The 18,347-nt window shown below is 51.1% G+C and overlaps 7 protein-coding genes across 7 annotated transcripts; 5 read left to right on the plus strand and 2 right to left on the minus strand.

The window, feature by feature from the left end:
• The first annotated feature begins 2,614 nt into the window (after positions 1-2,614).
• Positions 2,615-5,817, plus strand: SODALDRAFT_291442 (hypothetical protein). Its single transcript, XM_028608665.1, has 2 exons — positions 2,615-4,234; positions 4,344-5,817. The coding sequence occupies exons 1-2, from the start codon at positions 3,065-3,067 to the stop codon at positions 5,535-5,537; spliced, it is 2,364 nt and encodes a 787-aa protein (XP_028468788.1). The 5' UTR covers positions 2,615-3,064; the 3' UTR covers positions 5,538-5,817.
• A 48-nt stretch (positions 5,818-5,865) lies between these two features.
• Positions 5,866-6,233, plus strand: SODALDRAFT_330705 (hypothetical protein). Its single transcript, XM_028611267.1, has one exon. It carries the CDS (start codon positions 5,918-5,920, stop codon positions 6,155-6,157), a length of 240 nt encoding a protein of 79 aa, XP_028468789.1. The 5' UTR covers positions 5,866-5,917; the 3' UTR covers positions 6,158-6,233.
• Positions 6,234-6,906: 673 nt separating this feature from the next.
• On the plus strand, positions 6,907-7,631 carry SODALDRAFT_357006 (hypothetical protein; the record flags this gene model as incomplete). The annotated part of the gene is made up of 4 exons (XM_028613958.1): positions 6,907-7,140; positions 7,182-7,230; positions 7,333-7,394; positions 7,506-7,631. 4 exons carry the CDS (start codon positions 6,907-6,909, stop codon positions 7,629-7,631), a joined length of 471 nt encoding a protein of 156 aa, XP_028468790.1.
• A 2,035-nt stretch (positions 7,632-9,666) lies between these two features.
• Positions 9,667-11,239, plus strand: SODALDRAFT_322219 (hypothetical protein; the record flags this gene model as incomplete). Its single annotated transcript, XM_028609698.1, has 3 exons — positions 9,667-9,691; positions 9,739-9,794; positions 10,331-11,239. The coding sequence occupies 3 exons, from the start codon at positions 9,667-9,669 to the stop codon at positions 11,237-11,239; spliced, it is 990 nt and encodes a 329-aa protein (XP_028468791.1).
• SODALDRAFT_109178 (hypothetical protein) lies at positions 11,097-12,328 on the plus strand. The gene has a single exon (XM_028606533.1). The coding sequence runs from the start codon at positions 11,285-11,287 to the stop codon at positions 12,095-12,097; it is 813 nt and encodes a 270-aa protein (XP_028468792.1). The 5' UTR covers positions 11,097-11,284; the 3' UTR covers positions 12,098-12,328.
• Positions 12,329-13,029: 701 nt separating this feature from the next.
• On the minus strand, positions 13,030-14,018 carry SODALDRAFT_109243 (hypothetical protein). The gene is made up of 2 exons (XM_028606534.1): positions 13,852-14,018; positions 13,030-13,772 (listed from the first exon to the last, which is right to left on the minus strand). The coding sequence occupies exons 1-2, from the start codon at positions 13,906-13,908 to the stop codon at positions 13,272-13,274; spliced, it is 558 nt and encodes a 185-aa protein (XP_028468793.1). The 5' UTR covers positions 13,909-14,018; the 3' UTR covers positions 13,030-13,271.
• Positions 14,019-14,128: 110 nt separating this feature from the next.
• SODALDRAFT_338518 (hypothetical protein) lies at positions 14,129-18,051 on the minus strand (the record flags this gene model as incomplete). The annotated part of the gene is made up of 4 exons (XM_028612784.1): positions 14,129-16,917; positions 17,000-17,218; positions 17,302-17,373; positions 17,472-18,051. 4 exons carry the CDS (start codon positions 18,049-18,051, stop codon positions 14,129-14,131), a joined length of 3,660 nt encoding a protein of 1,219 aa, XP_028468794.1.
• Between the last annotated feature and the right edge of the window lie 296 nt (positions 18,052-18,347).

Here is an 18,347-nt window from a genome sequence, read left to right on the forward strand (position 1 = left end):
CTAGAATAAGCAGGTCGATTAAGTTAATAAGGTAAGTTACGCCGTAATTATTAAAAAGAGTACTTTATAAAAGCGGGTAAGGGCCTAGTCGGAGTATAGCGTAAATCCTAAAGACCTTTTCTATAGTATAGATAAGGGCGGGATCCAGGATAGTTATAATAACCTTCCTAGGATACCTATCTCCCTTACTGCTACCGCTCTCCAAGCTTTCCTATCCCTTTTTCGATAGTTTTTCGCGTAAGCTTTTCCACTTTAGGAGCTTAATCTCCTTCCGTATCTCCTTATATTACTTATTATTAATATAGGTATTAGATCTCTGCTTATATTTTCCGGTTAAAGCGTACTCTAGCTTATTATAGTGCTCCGGCTTCTAAGTATATTCGCGTTAATAGAGGTAATTAGTGCTTTTCTTTTTAGGCTTTTTTCCGCCTTTATTATTATCTAAGCGGTCTCCTAGGGTCGTGTAAACGCCGTAGCATATTCTGTCCGTAGTTAGAGTGTTTATAATAGCGTTAAACTCGTGGCCGTATATTAGAAAATCGGAAATCTTATCGCCGCGGACCTTTTTTATTATTAGCTTTTAGAGCTTAGTTTCTACCTAAATAGACATAAACTTCTATCTAACTACTATAAGGAAATTCCGAATAATAATAGGTCCTTTAATCTCGGCTACTTTTTACTAATATACGCGTCTAATAAGGGTATTCTACTCCATATACTATATAGCTATTTTAGTATTAGCTTGATAAGTATCATATAGATACTTTTCGTATACTTATCTTACCTTTTCCTTTATATAAATACTGCTTAGAGCGAAGCTACTCTTAAGTTCTTTTATTATATAGCGTAACGTAAAGTGTTTATTTTATTTTTCCTTATCGTAGCTAGGATATTTTTTAATAGCCTTTTCGATAGCCTATTAATAGGTAGAGGTCTTTATAGTAGTTTTAAGTAGTTAATTAGCCTTATCGAGCGCCTTAATAAGGTGACCGAGCTTTTAATTCTAGGCTATAGTCTACTAATTCTCAATTTCGGCAAGGCGTATAAGCTCCTACGTTAAGGGTATAATAGTATCATCGCCCTCACCTTAGGAATACTATTCGCGTAGTTAATCTAGGGATTTAGGTATAATATACTTAGGACGGTTATCTAGCTAATCCTTTTAGCTAGGATCGAGTAGTGCCTAGACTTTTATCCCTTACGTATACGACTAGATATAGAAGATTTAATTAGCCTATTACCCTGTAGATTTAAGGCGCGGGATACTAAGCGCTTTAGCCGTGATCTTAAGCTTATTCGATATAGTATCGAGTAAGGGTTTAGCAAATAAAGGTTATTATTAGGAGAGAGAGCGTAGGAGGGCTCTATAATACTATAGAAGTATATAAAAATAAACGTAGATAATAGATTAATAGGAAGTTACTAGTTACTATTATTACCCGAGCTTATAACTATTAAATTAACAGGAGCGTGCTTATAGGGAGCGTTAATTTAGAAATATATAATTATATTATATATAAAAGAGAAAGAAAAAGGGGTGGGTGTATATATCCTAAATATATCTGCCACCTTCTAAGCGAGGATAGTGGGGCACCTCTAACCAATAGGAGAGCACCATACCGGGGCTCACGTGATAGAATACAACATACAGTGCTGAATGCTGCAGCCATGACTTACATACTGTATATGAACATGATCACGTGAGCTTCGACACGGTTCCCGAGAGTAGAGGTACAGGTCGCCGGGGATGTCGTGTGCATGCCGTGGAAACCCAAACTTAAGAACCGGAGTATCCGCGAGTCAAAAGGGCCGAGAAAAATATCGACTACATGTCATTTTCCATTTGCCATATGCTGTAGACTATGGGCGCTCTGGGAGGTTTGTCTGTTTTCTTTACACCACAGGGCATTAATGCCTGTTGGCTTCCTCTATAATGTAATTATCGTGTGTACCAGCTCGTGAGTACATGCCATTAGGAGGAAGGTGATTATTGGTGGCTACTGGCCTCTACCTTAGCACAGTGTAGATACGACAAGCGCTTAGTGAGAATGGAGCGTAGCCAGTGTAAGGTGAGAAGTGACTGGAGGAAAAAGGAGACAACAAACGGGGTCCCTGTACTTCATACTTTGTAGAAGAAGCCGTTGAAGGAATGAGTAAGAAAGGCACGAATAGCAGGGGGGGAGGGAGGAGGACGCGCTTTAAAAGTTTCCTCCATGTTGGTCCCGCCCCAACGCAACGGCCAGGTCCTGGTCCCATCTGGATCCCACTCTGAACTTGACGTTGTCCTTAAACGTGCATCTTATTTGTGCTCTGAACCTTACTCTCTCTCTTTTCCCATCTGTATCTCTTTATCGTACCGTTTGCCCTAGTCGTCCTCCCATACTCTAAAGTTTTTCTTGACGACCCAGGTTGCTTTTAATCTGGCGCGTACTGTACGTGGAATCACTACACACTGTATTAGTATGTATTCGTACGTACTTCTCTTATACAGTCAAACCCCTTTTGGTCCTGTTTCCTGTGGCCCGTGCTCGGCCACCCTGTCGCCGCCCATCTCGATTGAACGGGCCACCTCTCTCCACTCTCCACCTCAACGTAACAACTACACTGTACATGTAGTACGACTGACTTTTTTCCCTTTCGCATCGATTCAGTCGTCGTCACTTCAGCTAAATTCTATTACCTATTCATTCGGCCTACCTCCCCCAGCTGTTCCGCGACATCCCTGCGATTCTGATCCATCTCGCACCTATAACAGCCGATTAGAATCGATTGACGACTCCTTTTTTTCCTTTTTTTCCCCCATTTGCTTCCCTGTCGATCCCCTCGAACTTCGACTGGTCGGAGGAGATAGCCGACGTCGACGCCGACGCCGACGCGTGCACAACTCTGCCCGTCTCTCTCCTTCCGTCTTTCCCTCGTCCCTCCTGCTCCTCGTCGCTCCGCTGCCTCGGCTTTTTCGACTATCGCCTTCCCTTACGTCGTCTATAGGAGACCTTGCCTGCACAAGTTCGACAACTCGTCTCGCAGCGTCAGGCCTTACGTCACCCAACCACCACGTTTCCTGATGACTGCCGTGGCCAATCCTCCCTCGTTTCCACAGCTCAACCGGTCGGCATGGAACGTCAGTAGCGGTCAGGACCTCAACTCGATGAACTCTGAAGACGTCCGAGGCATGTTTATGCCCCGGAAGCAGATGCAGCGCACCAACTCGTCTTCTTCCATATCTTCTACTTCGTCTGCTTCTTCTACCGCCACCGTCTCGACGAATAATTCAGCTCACTCCAATGGAACCCCCTCCTCAGCGAACTCGGACGTGAGTACCTGGTCCAACGCCGCCGCCAGGAAGCGTCCCCCGCTCAAAAGCCCTTGGCCCTCGGGCAAGTCTGACGTTCCTCCTCCCGAGCTTGGTCGCATGCCCCCCGGTCGCTCTCCCGCCAACGGCATCAACGGTGTCAACCACAACATCAATATGAATGGCATTGCCAACGGCAGTATCAACGGCGGTCCGATGCCCCCTGTCCAGGGCCAGCCGTCGATCATGTCCCAACAACAAATGAGCGGTCGCCCCATCGCCGAGCCCATGCCCGCTGGGCAACCTGTTCTCTACCTACTATCGCTGAACGGCACCTTCGAGCGCAAAACTATATCCGTCCCCTTTTACCCGGAGAGTCTGCGCATCGGCCGTCAAACAAACCAGAAGACGGTTCCTACACCTGCCAACGGATTTTTCGACAGTAAGGTGTTGTCAAGGCAGCACGCCGAGATCTGGGCGGATCGCATGGGCAAGATCTATATTCGGGACGTCAAGTCATCCAACGGCACCTTTGTGAACGGTAGTCGCTTATCCCAGGAGAATCGCGAATCCGAGCCGCATGAGTTGCAGAGCGGTGACCACCTGGAGCTCGGTATTGATATCGTTAACGAAGATCAGAAGACCGTTGTCCATCACAAAGTCGCTGCCAAGGTGGAGCATGCCGGCTTCATGAACGCCTCAAGCAGTATCCTAGACTTGAACTTTGGTGATCTGGATCCGGCCAACGGTACCGCCATGCTGGGTCCCCCACCGACCGGGCTGGCTCTTCGTGGCAGGCAAGGAAGTAATGCCACTCTGGCAGCCAACGGGCGTGGCTTGTCCGCTGCCGGCGTCCCTGGCTCGCAAATGGTCGGGGGCGCGGGTCGCGGAACATTCCAGTTAGCCTCTGTCACTTCCGACCATATTATCAAAAGACTCCAGGTTAGGCCTTCCTTCCTCGCCCACATTTATACTTCTATTCTGCCCTTCTTTCTTCGTTCCCTGTACGTCAAATTCATGCAACTGATGACACTGACACTGCCCTTTGCAGACCGAGATGCGAAATGCGAAGCTGCAATCCCAAGATCTGGGGCGGACCGGGCAGTTTATCGGTGCGTTACTGTCTAAGCACGACGTTAAGGATCTCGAGAAACCCGAAGCCCCCGAACCCCCTAAACCTCTTGTCAACGGCAACCCCATGTCGTTCCGCTCCGATCCCAAGGCCAGATTCTCCGATCCGCCGGCACCCCCGCCGCAACAGCCTCTGCCCGAGAAACCCGATGTACCTCCGCTGAAGCGAGCAACAACGGAACGACCCAAGTCGCAAACGAGTGGATCGCCCGTTCGGGCAGACAACATGAGTCAGATTTTACAGCTCACTGAAGCTCTGAGCACCACCAGGAGAGAACTCGACTCCCAGACCGCGCGCATGAGAGATTTGGAAGAGATGCTTCAGAAAGAACGCGAAGCGAGGGAACTCGCTGAAGACCTAGCAAGGAGACTCGAAGACACAGCTATCAGCAAGGTCGTGGACGGAGCGCCAGAGGCTGACGGCACGGACGGTCTCCTCCGGGAAGCTGCGTTTGAACCGCCTTGCGAGGCGCCCGAGTCTGTCGACGTTGAGATGATCGATGCCGATAGTGTTACGGTTACGGAAGAGGCTCCACCGCAAGTGGAAAGCGTGGAAAATGTTGCCTCGCAGTTCCAGGCCAAGATCGATGCCATGGTCTTGGAGATTTCCGACCTTCGGCAGCAGATGGAGGCATGGAAAGCACGATGCGAGACGGCCGAGGCGGAGAGGAATACGGACCGACAGTCGCTAGCCGACATGGTTCTCAAGATCCGGAAAGACGAGGAAGCGAGACAAGCTGCCGCGGAGGTGAAAGCCCGGTCACGCTCGTCCGCCGCCCGCCGTGGTGGCAACCGCAGTCGGAGTCGGAGTCTCGGCAGAAGTCCCAGTCCCAGAAAGAGCGTCGAAGAAAGCCGCACGACAGCTGGCGACCATGCGTCCTCGGAGGTCGAGGATGCCCAGAAACAAGATGAGGTCCCGGAAGACCCGTCAGACAAGCCCACCCTGTCTCGAGCCAACACCATCACTCCGAATTCGGTACTTGCGCCTGCACTTTCTCAACGACAAGTACTCATAGAAGGGATACCTTATGCCTCGATGCTGGGCGTTGTCTTACTCGGCGTCGGCCTAATGGCGTACATTAATGGTTGGGAAGCGCCTCGACCTCGTCAATAACCGGATACAGACCAGGGCTACCCTTCGCTCCCATTCGACTGCGGACTCGCACTTTTTTTTCCCTTTTAGCATAATTGAAGCGCTTTACATGATTCTTACGAAACGCACCAACGAGCGACAGCCATTCCTGTCCCAACCAACGACACGTCGACTTTTCATTTGTATTGATATATTTTCTTGCTCTGTACAACCCGGCTGACACGAGCATTTGGCATCGACTTTTACTTTTTCTTGTTCTTGGAGGATCGATAACCAGGCAGCGAACGGGAGAATCGGCGACCACCGGCATTTTCTTTTCTTTTTTTTTCTTTTTCTTCTTTTTTTTTTTTTTTCTTTTTCCCCCTTTGACAAGCTCTGAATATGGGTTCTCTGGTTACGTAATGGGAACGGGTGGGAATGTCCAGGGGGAGGGAGTCCTACACCGAGGGAGGAAATGGCTTAACAGTCTCGAGAACGTCAAGCCAAGTCACAGAGTCGTTTCGATTCCAGGAGCCGGGAAAAGCATGATCCCGCGCCGGAATCTTGCAGTTATCTTCCTATCTACTTTATCCTGGCTACCCTACCTACATACGCCCTCTCTTGCAGCTTGGTGCCCGCATGGATGCTGGGCCATGACATGAAGGATGGAGACTGGGGATGACATGGATATTATCTCGGTCTGCAGTGAATAGAAATACACGTTGTATTAAAGGGCAACGAACGGGATTCGCCATTCGCTTCTACGCGGGATGTCTGCTTCGTATGTACATGCTGCTCTGTTCCAAGGCGAGCAATGTGACTGAAGGTGACAGGTGTCCCATGAAATCCCTGCATTTACAATTTACAGCAAGCTAGGAAGTGGTTGGCGAAGGGCCTGCTTCCAACGATCACTGCGACCTGTGGTGTTTTTCCCATCTTCTTTTGATTTAATTTCATTTGTTTTAAAATAAAGGATTATGAATATTCATACATCGAGTTGGGCACTTGAACAAGTCAATCGGGTTGAAGATGACTAGCCTGTATATCTTTTTCGTTTTTTTTTTTCTCTTTCTCTTTTTCTTTTTCTTTTCTTTTTCTTCTTTTTTTCTTCCCTCCTTCTTCCTCCAGAACCTCTAGAGTCCAGTGGATGAGATCATTACGATCACGAGGAAATTACTTGAGTTCATACAACAAACAGATCAAATGTGTCCAGTAACAACGAGTCATCAAGACAGCATTTTTATTTACGATGAACAGGCTGGTCACTCCTTTCCAGAGTAGTCTAAACTCATCACGCACTTCTTCATCAACTCTTTCCTCGGCGTCATTGTCCGGGAACCTAGAACGCTCTTTTCTCAGCAGGATCCGAAGTGAAAGAAATGTGCCACTTGCCACTGGCGTGGAGGAAACGATGAACGCATCTAATATTCAGACAGGGAATAGGGACATTGCTGAAGACAATGCCGAAGACGATACTGAAGACATGATTCCCAGATATAACGGAACACAAACATCTCTTTGCATTATCACGACCATCCACCATCAACACACGGGAACATGGACCACTCCAGTTACCCACCCTTCTCGGTTGCACGAAGCCGACTTTCATGGTACGCTACGGAGCTACAGACAATATTGGGACATGGTGAGACGAAGCGTAAAAGACCACCAACCCAAAACTCTCAGCGAAATTATATTCCCACCACCCAAGATGTTGTTCATATCTTGTTTACATGTCTGGTACTAGTCCAAGGAACGGATTTTTTCTTTTTTTTTTTCGCTCCCTAATCTCCTACAGTCCCCTTACTGCGTCATTCTGACAGAGCGTTGCTCAAAGGTCAAGGATGGACGCGTTGCAACCGGGAAGACGAGGTCGAGGCGCCGCGGCTAGGAGACATGGTTCAGTAGACTGGGTGGGAGTCTATAAACCGGGGCCTCGGTGTTCTGGCCTCGATGGGGGGACTTGCGATGGAAGTGAGACTCAGAGCTTAACGCTTGACCTTCTCCGAGAGGGAACAGCCATCGACCCGTCTTATCGTGCTCGCGGGGACGAAGGAGGAGGAGAAAGATAAACATGCACCACTCAAAACGGGGAAGACCGACAACCAAGAGACCACCATCACGCACTTTCCATAAGGTACTGAAAGAAGTGGCAAAGATCATAGATCATTGACTGCCGAGGCACAGATATATCATATGACAGGGACTCCTGTCGAGATTACGGAAGGTGCAGACAAGACGAATAAAGCCACGGACGTCAATATATGACTACTTCCATATCATCCTTGAGCTCATGGGACGCCACGAAGTAAACAAGTAAACATGATTGATGATGTACTTAGAGTGCTTCTACTCATCTGCCGAGATGTCGTGTACATCGAGGTGATTCCAATGGCTTGAGATATGCCCTACTTCATTCAAGATAGTATCGAGATAGACTTGAAGTGTTTTCGTGAGCATCAGAAACGGATTGGGGTTAGCGACGACGTTAGTCGTCTCTGGCGTACAAAGTATGGAGTACTTCGTAAGCACTTGGTACGTGAGGCGGTTTTGGCTGTGGGGCAGGTCGCGCTATGGTATCAGCTACAACCGTAGCAGACCACTTTCTCCATACAGAAACTCACAATATCGCACTTTCCATGCTGAGCCAGGCTAATAACCGGAATGGCTGTTATTTTTTGTTTGTGGCTTGATTATGGCTACTAATACGTAACGGATATGCTGGGACGAATATGAGATGCGTTGGATAGAACGCAAGGTACCTATGGGGGGCGTTATTTTGAACTCCCCCATGACGCAGATCAGCGGGAACGTGCATTAGCTCCCGTCTTTAGCCAGACGACCCCCCTTTGGCGACACAGTCCGCAAGGCATATCACGAGTCCATGTCATTATCCTTTCATTGCCTTCGTAAAGTTTGCCAACTAAACTCTTCTGCTTTAGGGGTCCAATCCAATCGATTTTCTCTTTGTTTGGTTTTTTCTTCTTCTTCTTTTTGGCAAAAGCGGGAACCGGGAAGTGACTTGCTGTTTCCCAATCGGTGTCACGTCAAGCTTCAAACATCGTAAGCAGGCAAAGACCTAATGTTGTTCCAAAAGGCCGGCCAGAGACATGTCAACACAAGCTAAAAGGATGCCACCAGGCCAGACACAGAATATGGGCTTTTCATACAACTGACCTCGTACTGTGCCTCTTCCGCCGTTCATGTGTGGGAGCATCCCACGAATCATGATCTTCATACAAAAGCCTCAAACATAATAGTTGGTAGACTAGGCCAGAGGATCAGACTCTGTTCGAGATATCAGGTCCATAATGTTAAGTTTCTACCATAGAAGGAATGATATGCCAGACCTATCGAGGTCGTGCCGAGACCTCAATCTCACGTCGAGGAGACTCGCCACCATCAGAGTCAAAACCGAAGCCACGGATATCCCAACCCAGTTTCCAAGGACTAATAAATACCGAGTTCACATCGCAACTTCCCTATCTATCTATCTACTGCTAAGAAGCATTATACAACCTGCCACATACGCCATCACGCGGTAACGGCTTGCGTATTGCGGCTTGCCCTTGAAAGCAAGTCGTCAGGAATCATGTAATTCATATCGACTATCCCGCCTTTTCAGTAGTCAATGACAGAGGTGGCATAATTGAAGGACATTACTGATTACTACTACACGTATATACTTCAGCACTGCGTCATGTCAAGAGGATGCAGACGCCCTACAAGTTTCAACGCCCTGGCGACAATAGATATAAAGCTTCTTTGATCGTCTTCTGGGTTGCCAAGAGAGTTCTCACCCCGAGGACCATCCGGGTTTGCTTTATTGCCATGTATGGCCTAAGCAGACACCTCCACAACCTAAGATCTATTATACTAAGATCCATACTTCTAACTTTCGAATTGACTTCTGTACTCGTACTGCCCACAAGGGTCCGCGAGATTGCGAGTCCCTATAACCTTAATCGTCCATGTTGTCAAGGTGATGAGAGCAGGTTCGTCCGGAGGAGACAAGGAAACAATCTGGATATCATGTCTAAAAGACTCAGTCTCTCGGCCCAAGTGCTTCGCACTTCTCCTTTTCTTTTCTCCTCTTCATTGTTTTTCGTTCTTGCTCGCAGAGATTATATCAAAAGCACAGCTATTTTCGATCAACAGCATCTTCATAGCAATGGACTCGTCTAAAGCTATGTCGTGTAAGTACTCATTTCCCATTTTTGTCGTTTTTGTCCCTGTCTTGCAGCTGTCCTGCCCCTCGTCCTTGTCGTCGTCGTCGTTCTCGTCGTCGTCGTTGCCCTCGTCCATCATCGCCAGAATTTCCTTCAGTCTCCTCTTACCCCTGGCTTGCATCAAGACACTATATCCTTCTACTCTTCCATTTTCCATCATTACTTCCCAAGCTTCCCTGGCACCTTGTTCATGATTCCCTCCCGGTCATCCTCTACACGTCTCTACTCGGGATCATGACAGCCATCACAACGTTTTGTTTGGCTATCATCAAGCGATGTTATCCCTTACCGAAACACTCTCTTATCATACCCATTGCATTCTCTTTTTTCGAGCTCATTTCACATTGCCCTGTCACTCTTCATTATTGAAAACATGTCCCGGTCGTTTTGTTTTCTCTTATTGCCTTATTCTCCTCACGTTAGCACGACCTTACCCAACCCACGGTAGTTTTGCCTATCATGCCTTTCCCACCATCCTTTTCATATTACCCCGTTCCCGGTCGTCCTTTTCCCGTCGTCCTTTTGCCGTCGTAGCTCTTCCATCATGCCCATCCATACATTGACCTATTCCTGACATGGCCTCTTCCCACGGATTCCGGTTCGCAGCGAACCCTAGCCGCGGTGGCTTCACAGAAGGACCGTCTTGCTCTGCGCCAGCAAGCGGCCATCGAGAAGCACTACGCCCGGTTGGGCAAGGCTCAACCAACCTCATCGTCGTCTCGCCCTCGGGTGGGACGTAAAACTCCGACAACGACTCGCACCCTCCCGCCTGGCGCAACGCGTCGCGCAAGGGACGACAAGAAGCCGGTTAGAGAGCCGCCCTCTGCGGATCCGAAACCTTCTTCCTCGGCGAAGTGCTTGAAGCACCAGCCAAAGGAGGTCGGTGAAGCTGGAAAGACCACCAAGCTCTCGGCGCCATCTTCACGCCCGGTCAAGTCTTCGACCACTTCCAAGTCGCCGGTTACCACCGACAAGGAAGCCTCCGCCAGCAAGCGGTCGACAGACAAGGCGTCGAAGGACAATCACCGCCGCCACCACAACCAGCCGCCCCCCCGTCGTCCTCAGCCTCCTCCTGCGCCGCCGCGCATCGTCGTCTCCGACTGGGATCGCGAGCAGGGTAATACTACCCCGCCGCCCGATTACAGTCTGTGGGACCAGGAGGGCGAGATCGAAGTGAACGGCCATCTCACCGCCTGGTTCGCGACTCTCTCGATGGAAGAGAGACCCGGCCGGCGGATGTTCACACCCACGGCGACGCCGGCCTCGTCCGTTTGCGAAATGGACTTCAACAACTCCGGCTCGGCATCTTCCTCGGACCGTGCTCACGGCGCCCAGACGGCCACCGGTACCTCGCCATCATCCTCTTCTCCGGAAGAGGCACCGAGGACTGGCCTTCGTGGGTGGAGGCCTTGGCCGACCCAGATTCCGGTGCCCGTTTTCGTCAAAGGGCTCGGCAGCCGATATACCGGTCGTGAACACCGGTTTTCCCTCGTCAAGTGGGTCTGGTTCGATTGAGGAGCATATCCGAGATGTCACCGTTCCTCCTCTTAGAAGTCCTCCATGAGGCACCCTCCGCATGTCATCCTTTTCCTCTTAGAAGTCCTCCATGAGGCACCTCCGCATGTCATCCTTTTCCTCTTAGAAGTCCTCAATGAGGCACCGAAGCGTCCTCCCCCAAGGAGGCCCCGAGCAAAAGTCCTCCAGATCGACTGGCAGGCGTCAAGAAAAGTCCTTCACCGATGCGAGGCCCCGAAATTCAAGTCCTCTAGACCGACTAGGGGCGTCAAGGAAAAAGTCCTCCACCGACGCGAGGCCCCGAGCAAAAGTCCTCTCGGCCGACTAGAGGCGTCAAGGAAAGTCCTCCACCGATGCGAGGCCTCGAGCGGAAGTCCTCCAGATCGACTGGCAGGCGTCAAGGAAAGCCCTCTACCGAAGCAGGCCCTCGGGACGTCAAGGCAAGCCCTCTACCGAAGAGGCCATTTCGGGAAAAGTCCTCTAGACCGACTAGAGGCGTCAAGGAAAGCCCTCCTTCGTCGATCGAAAGGAGGCCCTCGGGATTCGGAAAGACCTCCCGTGTACAAATCGGGAGGCAACTTTAACTTGGAAGTCCTCTTCGGAGGCACCGTAACCAGCAGCAATTCGACGTGGTTCGCGTCCCCTTTTCCTCTTCCCATTTCTCTCTCTCTGTCTTCACCTTCACAGACTGACATGTTCTTCCAGTCGACTAGCCGGTTTACCCGAGTCAGGACCTGGGCCAGCAGGTTCCCTAGATGCAAGGCACCCGTGCAGATCGACACTTTCGTTTGCTCCGTCGTCGTCCGATCCTTTCTGCTGCTGCAGGTGGTCTCGTTGGTTTTCTGGGAAAACACCTAAAAAAAATTGAAAATGGGAAATTCACAAAAAAACTTGAAAATTAAAAAAAGAAAAGAAAAAAGGGCGGAAAATTGGAAATTACAAAAAAAATGCTTTTCTGCGTTGGCTTTTCTGTATATCTTTATCTCGGAGTTTGGATTTTGCGGTCTGTTGTTTGGAGTTTGGGTCTGTTCTTTTTCTGCATATTTCTTTTCTTTTCTTTTTTGGGAGGTGGGAGGGTTTCTGTATTTCTTATGTGTTTGGTCTTTTGTTCTTGGTTTTCTTTCTCTTTTTCTTCCTCGGGCTTTCGGGTCGGGTCGGGTTCTTGTTCTTGTTTTTGTTCTTGTCTTGTTCGTGGGGTCGTCTTGTAATCGCAGGGCGAGAAGGCGACGGGCCGGGATCGGATGACGACGGGGCCTTTCCCTGAGGGCCGCTATTTATCAGGAGATGCGGAGGAGATGGGCAGTGCTTCTGATGATCCCGATCATGAGCGCTCAGAGGCAGTTCGGAGACTGTATCGAAACGGTAGGTTATGGTTTTTTGCTGACGTTTTATAGGGCGCTCGTCTTGGGGTTGGCCTTCTCGTGGCGACAGGTGTCTGTACCTTGTTTATCAAGGGAAGCCAACAAACCCCCCGATTTTTTCTTCTTTTTTTTCTTTTTCTTTTTCGTGTTGTAAGGCCCATTGGGTGGAGAGTGTCTGGAGAGAGTGAGTTTGGAGGAGAATAGGAAGGAAGATGGGCTTTAATATCGTGCAAGGGATATGCTGGGTTTTTGTAGCCTCATCTTGTCCACGCATGCGACAATCCGAAAGTGGATGGCCTAGTTTGGCCCCGAGTTGTTTGTGGGTGCAAGCCAGGCATTGAATTCAGTTGAAAGCTGCCTTTAGTCAATGCAAACATTTGTATATAAAAAAGAAATCTTCTCCAGAAACCCCAACAAGGCACACCGGGAAATGACTATTAGTAAGAGTTTCTTTTATTTAATGCTTTTCTTCAATAGTCAGTCCGTTTGTATATGCGGACGCCAACACAACACAGCCTTGGTATCACACCATGCCTTGACGGAAAGAACTAAACCCCTTTGTCCGATCAGAAGAAATAACAGAATCCGATGCGTTGATACCCCCACCGCTCATGAAGAAAGCCCTTGGTCCTATGCCACCTTTTCGTGCCTGCAATGTAATACCGAAAAGACTAGAGAGAAGGAAAACGATAAAAGGAAAAAATAAAGAAAACAAAAGGAGAAAATAGCATCATCAAGGGGGGGACCCCCAGACCATACCCCTTGAACATCGATTGCCGTCTCGTCTCCCTAACTTGGAGGAACATGACGCGCCTCGCAATGAAGAGATGCATGATGAAATGACCAATGCCGTCCGTCAAGTCCAGTGCCTGGGCGACTGTGAAAAGAGCTGGTAGCTGGTGTCTATACCTTGACATCTGTCTCAAGCCGGAAAGGGAGTTTGCTGCTTTTGATGAGATCCCTTGAATGCATCTGCCATCCTGTTCCGTTCCGCTGGTCTTGACATTTTCTTTCCAGAGAGCGCAGAAAAAAAGAAAAAGGGGCGTCCAGCCAGAAGCCAGTTCTCGAATGAGGTCGCCTGTTCGCCTGTAAATGATCTCAAAGGAACCCGCGTGAATGCTTCCGATACCATCAAGCCCCCCCTTCACGACATCCTCATCATCCTCATAATCATACAAGGCCCCACACGACAAACATTGCTGCTGCGTGCAGATGAGGCCTAACTCCCACCTCCATCCCCATTTCTCCTACCTCGAGCTCGACTGGGGAAAAACATAAACAAGCTTCTGTCCAAACATCCATGAACATCTTCTAGGAGTTGTGTCCTCCAACTTTTACAACCCTAGCAGCTATCCAAGAACACCCTCCATGCCATTTCCCTGAATGTTTAGGACAGGAATGATGCGTCAAGCAACCCGCAGAAGCCATGGCCGTAGCACTAAAGAAGAACACGCCCCGAGACATAGGGAAGTAATAAAAAATAAAAGGAAAAAAAGGAAAAGGAAAAGACGTGTCGATCATGCTGGGCTCAACCGCCCTTTCGGTCTGCTTCGTGTCGCGGAGGTTGTTCGCTTGGTAGGAATCCGGCTGCTCCGTTCCTGCCATCACCACCACCTTTTCTGCGGCCCTTCGTCGCCTTTTGCCACACGCCTTCGGCGTTAAAGCTCTCGCTTTTGGCTCCACGAACGTGTCCATTTTCCCTTGAAGCGTTTGTCTTGGGACGAGATCCCGGCCCCTGAGGGGGAGTGTGAGGATGCTGGGACGTGTGACCCGCTTGCGAGTGTGCCGTACCCGTGTTCCCCCCTCCCGCTTTTGCGTGACGCGAGTGTGATGATGGCTGGGCCTGCAGAGTCTGAGCTGCCCTGTGGTCTTTTGCAGCCGACTCACTGCCATGTCCACGAGGATGCTCCGGCCCTGCATATTCGGTCTGCGTGTCCACATTCGGGCAATACGAGCTGCCTGCCAGCTTATCGTTCTTGACCGAAGACTCCCCACCTCTTCTTACAGCGGTGGGGGAGGGAGACCTCGCCTCGTTGATGGGAGACAGGTGTGCCGACTCCGTGCCTGAGAAATGCCCGGCCACTCGGTTATCTCGGATCGCAAGGTCGAGAGGCGCTATCACTCCGTTCTGCGGTTGCCTAGACAGAGCTCTCTGCCGAGCCATGGCCGACTGCCCAGCATAAGCCCAGTCAGACTGGAACAGACTCTGGTTGGCTAGATACGGGTCCATACTCATCAAGGCAATCCGGTCTCTGAACGAAGCCTCCTCCATCGCCGGAGGCAACGCGGCCGCCGGCCGCATCGATGGAGACACTTGCGCGCCTGCTGCCGCCATGTTCGTACTCCCGTTGACAATGACTGGCACAGAGGGCTGCGCCGGGGTCGGTTCCACTGTCGATGCCGTTGTCTGGTTTTCCATTGGTCCGGAGCGAGTCGCGTGAGCGGCCTGTTCTTCGGGGTGCGGGGAGCTGTCGGCGACGGGGAAACTGGCCTCCTCCGAGAGCCCCGAGGGCTGCGGCGCTTGGGGTGGGAGAGAACTTGTTCGCAACGTGGATGAACCGGTACCGTTCACCACCAGCGGCCTCGCTGCCGTCCGAGAGCTGCTCACCGGGAACGGAGACGGGGTGGCCGGACTTGACGAGTTGCCGATAGAGAAAGATCGAGAGTGACCGAGTGGTGAGGGCGAGCGGGATGCCTTTCGGATGCGCCGATCCAACAGCGCCTGGGGCAGTTGCTCTGTCGACAGCCGACGCCGTTGTCCCTGGCCAGACTGCGTGAGATCACCAAAGGCAATACCATTGGAAGCAACTTGTGCCCTTTTTTCGGGGCTCGCAATCTCCGGCGTGTAATAGCCCACATATGGGCCCTCTTCAGACGCTGGGGAATCGCTCGACGGCTGCGCCGGGCCGGCATCGTAGTCGACATCTTCAGGCATGAAGCTGGGGATGGAGACACCGTTCATATATCTAGGGCCCATAGTCCCGTTGGTCGAAGGAGCCGATCCGGAGAAGGGCTGGCCGTGCTGGCCTGCTGATATGGTCCGTGACGCAGGCTGAGACTGCGATCTAAGCGAGCTCCCTGCTACCGACGTGCCCGACTCCGCGGATACACCCGATCTCTGCATGCTCCGACGATATTCCGGGACTGCCGCGGATGCCGTAGTAGCTGGGGACGACGGGTAGGTGTAACCAGATGTGGGGAAGAACGGGTATGCGAAGGGGTATATGCTGTACCAATCGGGCCCGGCCAACGGAGCGCTAAGAGGCGTGCCGTTCTCAAGCGAATTGGTCCTCGATCGCCCAGACGCACCTTGCTGCTGTGTCTGCGGTTGTGCCTGTGGCGGTGGCTGCTGCTGCTGCTGCTGCTTCTGCTGCGGTTGTTGCGATGAGGAACTGGCCTGCATCCGTTGCTGTTGCTGGGCCTGCAGCTGAGCCGTCATTTGTGCTTGGATCTGCTGGATTACCTGCGACTGATTATAGAGCTGTAGCCCGATGGTACCGTCCTGCTGTTGAGCCTGCTGCTGCTGCTGCTGCTGCTGCTGTGACTGGGCTATCATGGCGGCGCTCATGATGGTATACGGGAACGGAGCAGCGGAGGGCGGCTGTTGGGCGTACCAAGCCAGATCCTGCGGTGTCAGTGTAACCGGCGGCAAGTACATCGAGTTCGTATCGTACGCAACGCTCGAGGACGCGCGCCTGTTCAAGCTCCCGTTCCGGTAGGTGTTGGAATGACGTCCGCGGTTGCTCCCGCGGCCCCCTCGTCCCGACTGTTGTTGAGACGAGCTGCGAATCATGACGGGCCGTGGTGCGTTCGGTGGCCGTATGAAGGGTGGTGGGGGTTCTTCTTTCGGGAAGACATATTGCTCGCAGCATTCCGCCAGTTTTGCCTCCGAGATGAGGTCGAAAGCCCTCCGGAGCTCGAGGTGAAGTCCCCGAAAGGAGTACTCATCTGCGGTATTACCAAGATTCCGTCCGGTATTGAAGGGTTCTTCAATGCACAGATTGTGCATCCATTTCTTCTCCGCCCTGGGCAGAATCCGGCCTAGCCGCACCGACAGAACGTACTTGTCGTAGTCGAACTCGTGGGCATAGTACCGGAAGAACTGAAATAAGAGTTCGCCCAGCGTGGAGGTATTCTGGCCAGTGCATTCCTTCAATTTTTCAACGTCATCGGCAAAAGAGCTCTCTGTTCCCTCCTTGTTTCGAAGTCGCTTGTCTTTGACTTGGTGAAGCGCCGGAACGACGGGTGGGTCTCGTAGCTGCAGGAAGGCGATGATCAAGCAGATCCAGGTATACGAGCTCAAGGTGCTACCGAAAGCTGTTGAGGTTGGAGACATTTGGATCAGCATCAGGCTTGTTTAAAATTTCCCCCACCATCAGTGTGCACAAAGGCGACTTACCGGCGTCATTGAGGATCCGTTTTCTTGTCCAGTACTTGATGATCATTGCCAACGGCCGCACCCGAGGATCGATTTCGACATAGGTTCGCACCATGCGGGTGTTCTCGAGGGCCAGAGTGTTATTGACGTTCATATCGCAGGCGAGGCCCAACTCTGGATCCCAGATCTTGACGATGGGAACCTTTGCCGCCGAAATACAGACGACCTTTTTCATCCCCTCTGCAAGGATACAAGAAGAAAGTCAGCGCTAAGTTCGTCCAAAAACATCGGATGAAGGGCTATATTAGGGAGGGTGTGCTGACTCCTATGAAGCAGTTCGGCAATTATACAAACTCCTTCCAAGACTTTCCATGGCGTCGTGATGCAGATATCCACTGTGGCGGTAAAAGAAAGAAAATGTCAGCCTCTCCAACTCTTTGTTTTTTGGGGGGGAGGGTCATGGCATAAAGAGTGAACAGAATGGGAGACGAACCATCCGAGTCGTCGGAACACAAGAGATTTCCCGACGAACCGAAAAGGTGGACGCGAATTTCATTCCCAGGCCATTCGTCGTTGAAGATCTTCTCCAGCTTAGCAACAAGTTTCCGCCGGTTCTCCTCAACCCGTGGGGTCGGGAGTAACCTGTCATAGAGCTCGCGCATATCTGTGGTCAGTTTCCTCTCGTCATCTTCCGACAGCTTGGCCTTGATCTTCTCCGGATCCACCCTCTCCACCATGCCAGTCCCTATATTGTAGGGCATCCGCCTCCTAAAATTGCCCTGCGCCGTTTCGAACTGGCATCCCGATGTTGGCAGGGGCCGCAACGACGGCAGCGCACTGTTCGTCTCCGAGTAGGCAGATCGAGGCGAATGGTTGTTGTGATTGGTCGGCGACGGCTCTCTCGACCCGTAGGTGAAATTTCTAGCGCGCTGAGGAGGGGTAGACGGTACCGAGCTGGAGTGAGGCTGGGGGGCCTGCTTGCGGCCACCGCGCGGCCGGGAGGGTAGCTGATGTGGTACCTCCCCTTGGTGCTGGTGGTTCTGGTGAGAATGGGCTTGTTTCTGCGAAGGCATCTTGGACGGCGAATTTTCTTTGCCTGCTATGACAGCTCGGTCGCCTTTTTCCTTGGTATTCGTAACCTTATTCCCATGGCCTTTCTCGACGCCCTTGATGGTGTTGTTGTTATTGTTGTGGTGCTCTTTATTTGTCACCTTGGAGGAGGCCCGTGGTCGGGACGACGGCGGATTGTGAGAGGAGGTCGCGAGGGCAGCGGAAGGGGAAAGCGGGTATGATTGCTGCAATCCGCCTCCTCGCCCAGGGGAAATCAAATTGGTGTAGTGGAGAAGTTGCGCTTGGTAAAGGGATGCTT

Source organism: Sodiomyces alkalinus (genome assembly GCF_003711515.1).
Source record: "Sodiomyces alkalinus F11 unplaced genomic scaffold SODALscaffold_2, whole genome shotgun sequence".
Lineage (NCBI taxonomy): Eukaryota > Fungi > Ascomycota > Sordariomycetes > Glomerellales > Plectosphaerellaceae > Sodiomyces > Sodiomyces alkalinus.